Source organism: Leptodactylus fuscus, chromosome 1, assembly GCF_031893055.1.
Source record: "Leptodactylus fuscus isolate aLepFus1 chromosome 1, aLepFus1.hap2, whole genome shotgun sequence".
Taxonomy (NCBI): domain Eukaryota; kingdom Metazoa; phylum Chordata; class Amphibia; order Anura; family Leptodactylidae; genus Leptodactylus; species Leptodactylus fuscus.
In genome coordinates this window covers 221,094,197-221,108,585 of record NC_134265.1, presented here as the reverse complement: position 1 = coordinate 221,108,585, position 14,389 = coordinate 221,094,197, and the positions used below count along the sequence as shown (strand labels likewise).

Genomic DNA, 14,389 nt, shown 5'->3' with positions numbered 1-14,389 from the left:
ATTCTCTATTTCCTGTAAGCCATAGGAGACTAACTATAAAATATTCTCCACACTATGTACCCGAACATATCGGACAGTTTCTGGAGATGCCTGAGAGCTAGGAGCTACATATTTGGTGGAGCTGCCTCATCCTCCAACCATTCTGGTAAAAGGTGGTAGACCTCATCAGAAAGATAACAGAGGCCTCTATTGCCAATGATCCCCCTTTCCCCATCAGTATGTCTTTGGAGTGTGGGAGGAAACCCACACAAACAAGGGGAGAACATACAAACTCCGTACAGATGTTGTCCTTGGTTGGATTTGAATCCAGGACTCCAGAGCTGCAAGGCTGCAGTGCCAACCACTGAGCCACCGTGTCGTCACCATTTCTTACTTTCTATTGCATGCAGTAAAATTTAACAATAGTCCAAAACTTTGATCAGTTTTCTCATAGCCGTGAGAACAGTGATTCCCAGACATTGAAGGTCTACCACAGAATGCAAAACTTGGCCCATACCTGCCATCAAGTCTGGAAACACTAGTGGGAGTTTTAGCTACCCCAGAGTTTGTTTCCTACAGATAAGTCACTCATAGTCCCTAACCCTATAGTTGACCCTATGGACTTTAACATCTGTGACATCCTCTATTGGACTCTACCGATTTAATATTTTATGTTCCCCGATCATCTCCCTCCCCCCTTCCCTGTTTATTAAACATATATTTTTTTGTTTCCATGTTATATTTGAAAAAATAAATTGCAGTTTAATGAGCCATGAACATTGTTAAATCCTACACAATCCCTAATATGTATCCTAAAATGCGAGTGACTGAATGAGGTCTTATACAAATACATGACCCAACGCTTGATATCAAAAGCATCAAATATTGTAACATGTGAAGCCCTTGACTGTCTAGGAGAGCTAAAGCTCAATCATTCATTAAGGGTCATAACCTTTCAGACAGTTCATTTGATGGCCTAAAAGTTTAAATAAAGGTGTTTGGCGAGCAATATATCAGCAAAGTAAATATTTAAAGAAATAAAAATTTATTTCTGAAGATTGTGTTACACTAGTAAAAAAAAGACAAAGTGCAATATTTATAAATATTCTATGTAAAAATCTTTCAATATGCTGAATCTCAAATTACATTAAAAAATCTGCAGACAAAATATATTACATAAATACAAACAATTACAGATTACGAAATTGGTTTATGAAATAATGGTTCATACACGTTATATATACACATACAAATCTAAGGGATGTCATTTTCTTATCTGTTCTTGCATAGTACTGAGGTAATCAGAGGATTGAAGAGATGGTTCACAACACTTGCAGTAGTTCTCAAACACTTAATGACAGTGTGTCTCCATATTTCACAAAAATACAGTATTTTTTTCTGTGAAATCCAGTCTTTCAGCAGCAGATACAGTATTTAACAAAAATCTGCCATATATTAGTTTAACTTGAAGGTGTAAAGTGCTGTTTAGAAGTTGTAAAGTATCATGTCACAGATAATCATATTACACTTTCTCGTTGTATGCATTGCTTTCTGTAAAGTGCAGAATCTGTAAAGCAGTACCCCAAGGAGGAAGGGGGGAAGAGGACTAAACATTGGCAAAATGGAGGCCAAAACGGCACATTTTTGGCCTATATTGGGTGAAACGGAGCCTATGGATACAGCTGATATTTGCAGAAGCAGCTTTCCAGGTGAAGAAAACAAAGTGACACTGTGAGAATTGTGAAAGCAGCCTGACATGCAGGCAAATCCTTACTAGATAAGTTGGTAGCGCACAGCGTCCCCAGTACTTTCTAATGCATTGTGCAACATAAAACAAAAGGTCTATATATCTGGAGCTGTTTTTCTTTAATTACAACATTTCTTAGAATTCCTACAAGTCTGAATTAGCATTTAGCTAAATTCACATGACTGTGGAATTATATAGGTATTTGTTAATCTATAGACGGATATGGAAAAGTGATATTGATATGGAAAAGTGCAAAGTGTGTACCCAATACCATTTTGTTATATGGCTATACAATATACTATACATATTATAAAATTAAAAGGGGTTGTTCATTGATATCAGTGATATATTCAGATTGTGCTTTAGTTAGAAAATGGCAATGCCATATAATTTGCAATTGATACATACCGCCATAGCCCCATCTACCTTTGAAACTCTGAAGAGAAATGTAAAAACAGTGCTTCACAAGTAATTCATTTATAGTAAAGACAATGAACACTGCCCTGATTAACATTGGATGGTTCTTTGCATAGCTGGGTATGGCCTGTTGGTTCTTTGGATTTAGCACCTAATTCTCTACTCTTAAGGTAAATTTGCCCTGGGCAAGATTCCATTTAATAGAACAACATTTGCAGAGATGAAAAACAAACATACATAATAATAGGACACTGGAAAATCTCATTGTGAGAAAACATAAAAACATTTACAGACATTCAGAATCTACTCCCACCCTTCGCCTTTGAGACGAGGCATTCACTAATGTACAGACACAAGCCTTGAAATACCTGAGTATGTGAAATACTAAAAGGTTTCTCACTCATCTGTTGAAGTATAATAGTACATCTGTTATTGTTTCTTAGGTTTGTGCAACTCCATGGTCCAGCTGAAGACCAACCTGTCCATAATAGATTCAATACAGCAGTTCTTTGTCATCTCGCTCCCCGTATGATTTGTTGAGGATCTGTGTAAATCTTGCCATAGCATGACACAAGAAGTATAGCTTTTTCAAATTTCAGTTTGGAAGGAGTAAACTTCTTTCTTTTATTCTTAACTCTTATGATCCTCCATTTAAACAGGATTTTGAGACTTCTACTGCAACACTCATCTGGCTCTAATCCACAAATTGCTTCTTCCAAGTAGATTGAGATATAAGTAACTAGCAATCTTGTTGATACGATCATCTCAGGTATCATGATATCTGCAGATAAAAATAACATTACAACATTTTGCTACCTTATAAGATCTATAAGCACAAATAAAGTAATACGCATCCAAAAGAAATTAAGAAACCTAGTTGAAAGGGGGCTATAGATAAAAGATTTTACCAATAATGAGGGGACAGGTTTTTTTTTTTCTGTGAGCATAGATTCCTGCTCTAAGGTGCATAGGACATTCATGTATTTCTTTTTCTATGCAAATTAAAAGACATGTTATACTCAATGTTTGATTACTTTGTATGCTGTGTCTTATGCCGCTTGCTGGTTCTGTAATAATTTAATGATTTACTTACTTTTAGGTCTCACACCTCTTGGCTAGGCATTATTTTGCAGTTTTCTTTTTTGCAATACAAAGACTTCTACTTTGCTCGAATTATGTAAACAATACAGGGAGTCGCACTTTCTGGGTAGTGGTGATCTGCTGGGGGTGCCAGGTGTCGGACCCCTGTAGATCTAATATTGATGGCCTATCCTAAAGTTAGAAAAACAGATAACCCCTTTAAGCTACCCTGCATGCTCAGCCTGCCACCTTCTTCAGCACTTGACAATAAAAGAGACTGAAGAATAGCATATCTAATATTTGCAGTCACCAAGCAAACTTTCCCCGTAATATCAGGAAACTAGGACAGGCGCCTCAAGGATTGCTTGTGGAGTAGGCCTCTGAAAAACTAACAGGTGGAAATGTCATAGGTCACCATCGGAAACCCATTTAATTTTCGTTTGCAAGGGTTTTATTACATCACCCCTTCTGTATTTTTTTTTTTAAACTGTAATTTTTATTGAGATTTTTGACATAATATCAAACAAACAAATACAAAGGCATCAGCCAAAACAGTTAACGACAATCAATACAAACCACCGGTCAATAAAGTTGCATAGGTGGAATAACAGCAAATCAAGAACAAAAACAAACGGAGGGAGGGAGAAGACTGAAAAAGTGAGACCGAGAACACTGGGCGAAAAGGAGGGGTGGTGGTGGGGAAATGAGAGAACAGAGACCATGAGTAAAACAGTAGGAATCTGAGGGCGCCCAAATAGCTCGGAACTTCTCCACAGTATTGTTCAGAGAAGCCGTAAGGTATTCCAAGCATTTAACATCTTTAATACGGGCCATAAGGAAGGGGAGTGAGGGCGGCTGGGTAGGCTTCCACTGACGGGCTATGAGAGATTTAGCTGCAGTACAAACATACTCATACAGAAACAACATGGATGAAGTTTTGCACAGAGAGCGGGGAAGGGAGGTTGAGGATGTAGACCAAAGGATCCAGTGGGAGAGCATGAAGGAGTACATCCTCCAGCACAGACTTAACCTCTAGCCAGAAAGGACGAATCAAACAGCAGTCCCAGAAAACGTGATAAAGAGTCCCCAGACTAGAAATGCATCTCCAACAAACCGAGGGAATATTGGGGTTAAGGGTATGGAGGAGAGCCAGAGTTTGATACCAGTGGAATAAGATCTTATACTGGGTCTCACGGTAGGTGATACAGGTAGAGGATTTGATGGCCACTGAGGCAAGGATATCCACCTTCCCAAATCAGAGGACCACTGAGTCATATCTGTGGACCTGGGGAGTCCGTCCCTCCCGAGAGGACAGCAACCGGTAGATATCAGAATTTACCCTTTAGTCAAGGTGCCAGCACGACACAATCTCTCAAAACACATCACCCTTTCTGTCTTTTTTCAACCTTATCTACTATGATATTTCACTGTAAAACAATCCAAGTCGCTAAGTACACTAGCAGATTGGAATTTGTGACATGACTTATTTTTATCTGTTCTGTTATTGTGACTCACACACACTCATCCAACAGAAATATGAGAAAATAATGGATAAGAGTTTTCAGATGCACTGCACCGGATTTGTTACATTGGCTATATACACTCACCGGCCACTTTATTAGGTACACCTGTCCAACTGCTCGTTAACACTTAATTTCTAATCAGCCAATCACATGGCGGCAACTCAGTGCATTTAGGCATGTAGACATGGTCAAGACAATCTCCTGCAGTTCAAACCGGGAAGAAAGGTGATTTGAGTGCCTTTGAACGTGGCATGGTTGTTGGTGCCAGAAGGGCTGGTCTGAGTATTTCAGAAACTGCTGATCTACTGGGATTTTCACGCACAACCATCTCTAGGGTTTACAGAGAATGGTCCGAAAAAGAAAAAACATCCAGTGAGCGGCAGTTCTGTGGGCGGAAATGCGTTGTTGATGCCAGAGGTCAGAGGAGAATGGCCAGACTGGTTCGAGCTGATCGAAAGGCAACAGTGACTCAAATAGCCACCCGTTACAACCAAGGTAGCCAGAAGAGCATCTCTGAACGCACAGTACGTCGAACTTTGAGGCAGATGGGCTACAGCAGCAGAAGACCACACCGGGTGCCACTCCTTTCAGCTAAGAACAGGAAACTGAGGCTACAATTTGCACAAGCTCATCGAAATTGGACAATTGAAGATTGGAAAAACGTTGCCTGGTCTGATGAGTCTCGATTTCTGCTGCGACATTCGGATGGTAGGGTCAGAATTTGGCGTCAACAACATGAAAGCATGGATCCATCCTGCCTTGTATCAACGGTTCAGGATGGTGGTGGTGGTGTCATGGTGTGGGGAATATTTTCTTGGCACTCTTTGGGCCTCTTGGTACCAATTGAGCATCGTTGCAACGCCAAAGCCTACCTGAGTATTGTTGCTGACCATGTCCATCCCTTTATGACCACAATGTACCCAACATCTGATGGCTACTTTCAGCAGGATAATGCGCCATGTCATAAAGCTGGAATCATCTCAGACTGGTTTCTTGAACATGACAATGAGTTCACTGTACTCCAATGGCCTCCACAGTCACCAGATCTCAATCCAATAGAGCATCTTTGGGATGTGGTGGAACGGGAGATTCGCATCATGGATGTGCAGCCGACAAATCTGCGGCAACTGTGTGATGCCATCATGTCAATATGGACCAAAATCTCTGAGGAATGCTTCCAGCACCTTGTTGAATCTATGCCACGAAGAATTGAGGCAGTTCTGAAGGCAAAAGGGGGTCCAACCCGTTACTAGCATGGTGTACCTAATAAAGTGGCTGGTGAGTGTATATTTCCAACACTAAAGTTAGTTCACCAAGTAATCGTGTCAGACGAAAAGTTAAGTAAAAAACTTTTAATATAAAACCTCAAAAAAAAAAAAAAAATTAAAGTAAGGTACACAACAAAGACTACCAGACATCTGCAGCCTGTCACTGTACCATAGACACAAAGGTCTACATCGGCCAAAGAATAAGGAATCAGAGAATTTCAGTAGTCATTGACTAGGTGAGTTAGGGGTAAAAGGAGGTGTACTGAACCACTACCATCATCCCTAGACATCTGACTCTTTATCAGCAGAATAATATCAATAATAAATAAGCAAGAAATAGACCAACCAAGATAAAGATGTTGTGCAGCTTACTTTAATTTTATTTTTTTTTATTGAGGTTTCTATTAAAAGGTTTTTTTTTTTAAGTCTCATATGACACATCTGCAACCACACTCCTTTCCTATAAAACTTGCTAAAGCAAGTATGTCAGTTTTGGGGGGCATATTACAACTAAATTCCGGCACATTTTCATTAGTAAATCTGCCCCAGTGTTCCATCTTTTCAAAGTAAAGATTTTATCTATTGCGGATACACATACATAACACCGCAGGTATACATATAAAACAAGACATACTAACCCTGAAGCTTCATCTCCTTTTGGCCAAGCTCCCAAAATGTTCAGCTGGTTCTCCAGCTCCATAATACGCAACCCAATATACCCTGATGAGAAGAGTAGTACTAATACCCTGATTGAAGATAAAGACATAAGTAATTATTTTACACTGTGAACACAAGTGTATCAACATGTCAAGATAAAGCAGATATGGTAAATTAAATGATGACTCACAGCAGCATGTAGATAACAAGCAGAATATTAACAGCCCTATGGTCTGCCCACTGTGTGTTGCTGTTGTCAGAAGCCATCTTCTCTTGACAAACATCCCCTATTTTTCAGAAAAATAAAAAGACACACTTAATGCTTTAATAAAAACTTGTATATTCTGGATCTTGTCCACATCTTTATGTTGAGCTTGAATGCAAAAGTCCAGTCAGTTTTCATTAAGACTGGTTACAGTTTACCATGAAGGACGACTGCATTTTTAATTATCAGTAATTTTCAGATTTCCAATAAGTTGGACTGATCTGGACATAACTGAGGGTTAATACCAAAGCACTGAAAATTCTGGCAGTAATACTAAACTGTGATGTAGCATTTTGAGATCTTGAAATTTATCTAGCATACAATTTTGATAGAATATTGTGTTGTAAGATTAAACGCATTATCAAAGTATAGACTTTTTTATTTTAGCAAAGTTACACTCACCATTTAGAAAATTATTTTGAATTTGTCCATCCACTTCAACGCTATTGGCTTTTATACGGTTTTGTACCAAAAACACATCATCTGTAAAAGTTTAATTGCAATTAGTTTTTTTGTTTGTTTTTTTATTATTAAAAGTCCTATATTTCTATGTTAAAGTACTTCTGAGACTTCACTTACTCTACCAACATTTCTCTAAAGCAACAGAAGTCAGTGTGTGTCAACAATTTAAGCAACGTCTTTGCAAATCGCAGCGTGTCTGCACTGCGTTTTTTCCCCCACAAAGTGGGCATGGGATTCACATGAATCCCATCCCCTTTGCTTGCACTGTAAAACGCCGCGATTTTTCCCGCAGCATCTCCGCTGCGGGCAAATCGTGGCGTTTACATCCCGTGGGGCCCCGGCCTAAATCTCAATTAATCACCGACTACACAAATAAAATTTGTGAGGCACATTAAAGCTCTTCATATATAGGCTGTAGCTAGATGGATAACGTCACCAGATGAAAGGAACCGATAAAGTAATTGCCTCAAATGAGTTAACAAGGACCTCTTCTGTTTCACTTAGGATGATGGGTTGTATGTGGGAGAACGAGTACAGAGGACAGGGTACTGGAAATCGTTTAGTCATGTTTTAAAGGTTTCCGTCATTGTACTATGTGACTCTGTAATCACTCAGTGCCATTATATGTGAAATAACATTGATTAAAGTTTGAGTTAAAAAAAAAAAAAAAAAAAAAGAGAAGCCCCTTATACATAAATGATAGTGGTCACATAAATGACTATTTGGCTGACAGCGATGTTCTACAATTAATCCAATGCATGTTAAAGAGGAGACAAGCAGCTACTATATAAGGCAATCATTATATGGGAGAGGCTCATGAAGGTACGAGATGGACTCTTACAATGTAGATCTATAACATGGAAGTGCACATGGCAGGCATAAATCCAAAGTGCAACTGAATCTATGAAATTGTACAATACACCTTCTCAAAGAAAATACATCTTTCTCCACCTTTTAGTCTTTGAACACTTAAGCAGGTGGGAGAGCATCACTGCTCAGACCCATCTTCAGGGTAGATGGGTGCAATTCATAGATGTCTGGAGAAGGGAGGGGGAAGAAGAATAGCAAGGTGAATGCGAAACTGAAAGACACAGACACAAAGTTGATATGGTGGCAATGTGTTACTCTAAAACCACTGCAAACAAAAAATAAAAAAAATAAAAAATTGGGTGTTTTTCCCTGCAACATATGTGCTGGAATAGTTATAGGTCTTCAGTAACTAAGACCTACACAGTATAATGCCCCCCTTACTAAAGGCCACATAATATAATGGGCCCCTTATTTTACTTATTATACCCACCCCGTCCCTGATTTGGCACGGACAGCTTTGTGTGCCGCAGCAGGTGAGGCGCATGGGTTCAGGAAGTAGTGAGGAATTATGACATTTGTATTCAACAATCACTCCCCAGTCAATTACCAATGCCATCATTACTTCCATCTGTATCAATGGAAGCACTCATTGCGGATGCTAATTACCTACAGCACTTGACTAGGTTTGCCAGGTGGTGGCACCGGTCATGCCAAAGACAGTTTGGGCAGTGAATTGAATAGTTTATGAGGAAAAGTATGGAGAAATCCCGATAAGTAGTGAAAGATGCAGTTTTCTCTGATAACGTTGCTTATATTTGCATGCACTACTGATTTCTGAGAAATAAACATAACATTCACTCTTTAAAATTAATTGTCTCATCAAGACAAACCCTTTTCATATGTCCTACTAGAGTGTATGGTTGTCCAGATGGTTGTTTTCCTGTCAAATGGGTGCCTTAAATGAGATGCTACTCTAAAAATAAAGAAACAATGCAGTATCACTTGTACACCAACTATTTGTTAATACTGGATTACTGATAAAGCACTGTGAAAAGGCTGCCAATAATTTGTTTTCTGTCAAGTGGCAAGGTTCATCATAAATGTCTAATGCTAGTGAATGTGGGTCAGCCAGAGATACAATTCTAGTCTGACCAGTTTAGTCTAGTGAGACAATTCTTAGAAATGTTGAATTTGTTGCCAAGGTGTGACTGACACGTAGCTCCCTGTAACATCCATCTTAACTGTGTTCCAGACTCAAAAAGTGGTGAAACAGTTCTAAACATTTATACAAGTCTCCTTTTAGGTCAAGACCCCACATGGATGGGATTCTAGTGAATGCAAACATGCTACGATTTTCAAAACCACGATTATACCCATATAGGTATGAAGGAAGCAGAAAGTCCGCAAAGGAAGCATTTTGTGAAAAGCGATGTGGGAAAATCCACAATGCGTTTCCGCTGCGGTTTTTCCTCCACAGTGCTTATTTGCTGCAGTCCACTACATGGGGTCTTAGCCTTAAAGGAGTTGTCCACTTTCAGACCAATATTGAGAGACAAATGTTATGGTTTGTATAGTAAAAAGTTGTACAATTTTCCAATATACTTTCTGTATCAGTTCGTCTCAGTTTTCTTGATCTCTGCTTGCTGTCATTCATTCATTCATTCATTCTGCTTACCTCTAGGGCAGCGGTTCTCAACCTGTGGGTCGTGACCCCGGCGGGGGCCGAACGACCAAAACACAGGGGTCACCACATACCTCCCAGCTGTCCCGGTCGGTGGGAGGTATGTCCTGATTTCAACTGATCGGCGCCCGGCTACAACTATATGAGTAACCTAGACTGAGCGGGCAGCGTTGGAAGTTAGTATAAGTGGGGGGGTTTTTTCGGTTTTGTTTTAAAGGGATTCTACCATTAAAAAACTTTTTTTTCTAGGTAACACGTCGGAATAGCCTTTAGAAAGGCTATTTGTCTCCTACCTTTGGAAGTGCTCTCCGCCATGCCGTTCGTTCAAAATACCGGTTTGTACCGGTATGCTAATTAGTTCTCACATCTCCTGCGCTGGGGGACGCCCCCATCGCTGCGAGAGAACTAATTAGCATACCGGTACAAACCGGTATTTCAAACGAACGGCGCGACGGAGAGCACTTCCAAAGTTAGGAGACAAATAGCCTTTCTAAAGGCTATTCCGACAGGTTACCTAGAAAAAACTTTTTTAATGGTAGAATCCCTTTAAACATTAAGGTGGAACATAATGAAGGGGAAGATGAAGGGGGGGGGGGACGGCATGACACTGGGGGCAGAGATGGAGGGACATGAAGCTCTGGGCAGAGATGGGGGAACATGAAACTGGGGGAAGAGATGGGGGGGACATGAAACTGTGGGCAGATGAAGGGGGGGACATGAAACTGGGGGAGAGATGGCGGGGGGGGGACATATAATGTACGGGTAACTGTAGGAGGATTATACTGTGTGGGAGCACATGAAAAATGAATGAGAATGGGCGGAGTCAACATAAAAGTGGGCGGAACTAAATTCGCTGCAGCGCGCGCCGCATATTTTATCCCTCTTTCTGATCTTCAAAAGTTGAGAGGTATGCCTAAAGCCATCAGAAAATATATATTTCTGATGGCTTTAGCCACTGAGAAGCTGCGCTACTGTGTGCAGCAGCGCTACTCAGCTGGAACGCACGCTGTTATGGACGAGTGTTCCAAACTGAATGGGGTCACCGCAACATGAGGAACTGTATTGCGGGGTCACGGCCTTAGAAAGGTTGAGAACTACTGCTCTAGGGGATAAGGCTCTGGTCATGGTCATGTGATTTACAGTCCATGGTCATGTGATGAGTACACAAGTGCTGCTCGTTTTAGTCACAGCACAATATTCAGACAGCTGCCTGGTAATCAGCTGTACACCTGTGTGCTCATCACATGACCATGGACTGTAAATCACGTGACCATGGTCAGACTTTTATCCAATAGAAGTAACAGAATGAGTGACAGCAAGCAGAGATCTAGAAAACCGTGAGGAATTGATACTGAAAGTATATTGGAAAATTGTATGTCCTTTTATTGTACAAACAATAACATTTGTTTCTCAATATTGGTCTGAAAGTGGACAACCCCTTTAAGGATCTTCTTGAAGTTTCCCCCCTTACAACATATTGATAAATCTATTGCATATACTAAATGGCTAAGTTTACCATTGTTATGTATATTCTTAAAAATATACACAGCAGTAATAAAAATATCCACTTTTTTTATTCTATTCCATTCACCTGCTTCTTTGGTGCAAGTCTCTGTACTGTCTGATTCATGCAGTGTCTGTTCCAGGTCAGAATGGCTGGAATTCTACAAGAAAAGCAGAAGGTAACACATATATACGGTGTAAAACAAAAATTCACAATTCTAATAATCTGAGAAGTCTCAAAATATTCATCTCTAAGCCAATTAAACTTCCCAGTTTGCTTACCAGAATTTTGCTGCTCTGTTCTGAACTTGCTTCTATAGAAACTGTTGGAGTGTTGCAAGTACTGCCATCCTTTACAAGAAAAATAAGCAGAGAAATGCTAATGAATAGTACTGAACCAGTACAAAGAAAATCATGTGTTAAATACACGTGTAAAGCCACTTTCCACACTATCAGTTCACACTCTGTTGTATTGATTTGTCACATTGACTGTAAAACTGGCAGCATGACCTCTCACACATCAAAGCAGGCTGTAAAATGGTAAATGTAGCTTTAGAGTCGGAAAAGGAAAATAAAAATAATCCTATTATAGGATTAAACCAATATAGCCTTTTAATTACTATATTTATTTGGAGTGTGGGTACAAGGAAACCCACATAAAGACAGGGTGAAGATATAGGTTTCCAAGCAGATGATGTGCTAGGTCAGAGGTGAATCCAAGGCCCCAGTGTTGCAAGGTTACTGTGCTAACCACTGAGCCACTAGGATAACAGTTGTCCCATGTTTCTACAAACTGTGAACCAGTGGACAGATTGCACAAAAACCAATATCTGTCAATCTGTCTAAAATTCTGGTGTAGTATTTGTGTTTGGCTAGTACGGCAGTTTGAAGTCACCTACTGTACATGCAATTCTATTTTTGTTTTCTTTCCACTACATGTAATGCTTTTCAAATGTGCAGAATAGGAAATGTTTGTATTAGCACTTCAGTGGATGGATTGAAACCTTTTGCCAGTTTATTATAGATTGCATGAAGAGGTAATGAAATAAGTAAATATTTACCTGAAGATGCTTACACACAGAGCGAACTGCATGGTAGCACATTTCTCTGTTTCGCAGAGACCCAAAGAGATACTGAGGAAAAAAACAAATACAGTAAAAATTATATTATAATAGATTATATATATCTCAATAGAAAACAAATCCTTTTTTCCAGGATTGAATGAAGTTGTATTATTAATAGCTGCAGTAGATAACACCGAAACATGTTTTTATGCAGAAAATCAACATATTTACAATATTATACCAATATATTCACAGAAGTATGATTATTTGTTTTACACACACACACATTATATGTACATATATACTCCTCAACATTGAAATTGCAACAATTGAAGGACACGCTATAATGTAGTGCAAATTGAATAGCAGATGTCACTAAAATCTGCAAGTGATACAATTTTCAAGCACTTAGTTTCAATACGTGGCATAAAAGTTACCCAGTAAGCAAAGTTTTTAGACACCTGCGATACCTCCTGTTTGTCAATGTGCCAGTTATTGTTGCAAGTGGGGAGGGACAGAATCGTTGAGCCAAGAGACCTTGGTTTATCACTGCAAACACTGAAATGTCAGTTCTGTCTTTGTTTTATGCTTCTTAGTGGTTGGGAGAACGACGGCAAACTAGTGTGACAGAGGCAAACTTCTGCACTGATGGAACATCCAATTGTAAGAATGGCATGTAGAGATACATTCTGTACTACAACTGAAATTGGATGTCACAAAAACAAACACTAACCTAGGAGCCAGCTACAGGTGTTCCACTGACCTCACACCATCACTCTCAAAGGCTATCATAGTAGTACACAGCAAGACAGCAATGGAGTGTGAAACGTAGGTCTATTCGCTTCAGTGATGAGTCCCAGATGCAATGATTGGTCTTGAGACCATGTATGCAATGCCATGAAGAGGCCCTCACAATGGAATATCACACCGGGCCTCCCCATTTTTCTGCATTTGCTGGGAAGAAACCCAGCAGGCCCCATTATAGTCTATTGGACCCTAAGGTTTCTGCGGGTAACCGCTTTTTTAAGCAGTTTAGGTTTCTGTGGGGTCTCCAAATGGACCCCAGGAAACAAAACCTGAACGCAGGTGTGAACCTAGCATCAAAGAATCAGAACAGTAGGCATGCTCTTTGGCGCCAGAAAAGGTGATCATATAAACATCAGGAATTGCTAAGACTTTTTTCTACTGTATTGCCACCAATAATACAAACTGTTGAAAAAAAAAAAAATTACCGTATTTTTCGGACTATAAGACGCACTTTTTTTCACCAAAATTTGGGGGGGAAAAGAAGGGTGCGTCTTATAGTCCGAATGTGGCCACCTGGCATCCGCTGTAATAGAGAGGCGGATGCCGGCGAGGGATAGGCACAGGTGCCGGGGCCTGAGACATCGCTACTCTCCTCTGCCCTGCATGAAGCCAGCAGCGGCAATGCTATTCCGCTCCTCCGTCCCCCTGCCGCTGGCTTCATGCAGGGCAGAGGAGCGTAGCGATGTCTCAGGCCCCGGCACCTGTGCCTGCGTCTATCCCTCGCCGGCATCCGCCTCTCTATTACAGCGGATGCTGGGTCTGTATTGGCGGCCCCTTCTCCCCCGGGGCCGGTCCCCACGGCCCCATACCTGTAAAGTTGCAGGCCGGCTCCTGTGTGGAGATATCGCAGGAGATGACCTGTTCGGGTGACAGCCGGGAGTCTAATGAAGGCTCCCAGGCCTGTCACTGCTATATTAGTATTGCGGCTGGGTCTATGACCAGCCGTAATAGTAATATACAGAATGTCCCATAGACGGCAATATAGTTGTATTGCCGTCTATGGGACTTGCAATCAAGTAACTGCAGGTTCAAGCCCCCCCCCCCCCCCCCGGGGGGGGGGGGGAATAAAAATAGTAAAAAAATATATATAATATAAAAAGCTTTAAAAATATATAATAAAAAATGA

At 40.4% G+C, this 14,389-nt stretch overlaps 1 protein-coding gene across 2 annotated transcripts in view; it reads right to left on the bottom strand.

The window, feature by feature from the left end:
- Window positions 1-1,243: 1,243 nt before the first annotated feature.
- The window catches only part of LOC142215558 (GRAM domain-containing protein 2A-like), a 62,043-nt gene continuing 48,897 nt past the window's right edge, over window positions 1,244-14,389 (bottom strand). For both annotated transcript variants that reach the window (XM_075283705.1, XM_075283706.1), the window contains exons 7-13: window positions 12,454-12,525; window positions 11,675-11,743; window positions 11,481-11,553; window positions 7,339-7,419; window positions 6,862-6,958; window positions 6,653-6,760; window positions 1,244-2,924 (exon numbers count right to left, since the gene is read on the bottom strand). In XM_075283705.1, coding sequence (XP_075139806.1) covers window positions 2,909-2,924; window positions 6,653-6,760; window positions 6,862-6,958; window positions 7,339-7,419; window positions 11,481-11,553; window positions 11,675-11,743; window positions 12,454-12,525 — 516 coding nt within the window. In that variant the 3' untranslated portion in view covers window positions 1,244-2,908. The remainder of the gene's footprint in view (window positions 2,925-6,652; window positions 6,761-6,861; window positions 6,959-7,338; window positions 7,420-11,480; window positions 11,554-11,674; window positions 11,744-12,453; window positions 12,526-14,389) is intronic.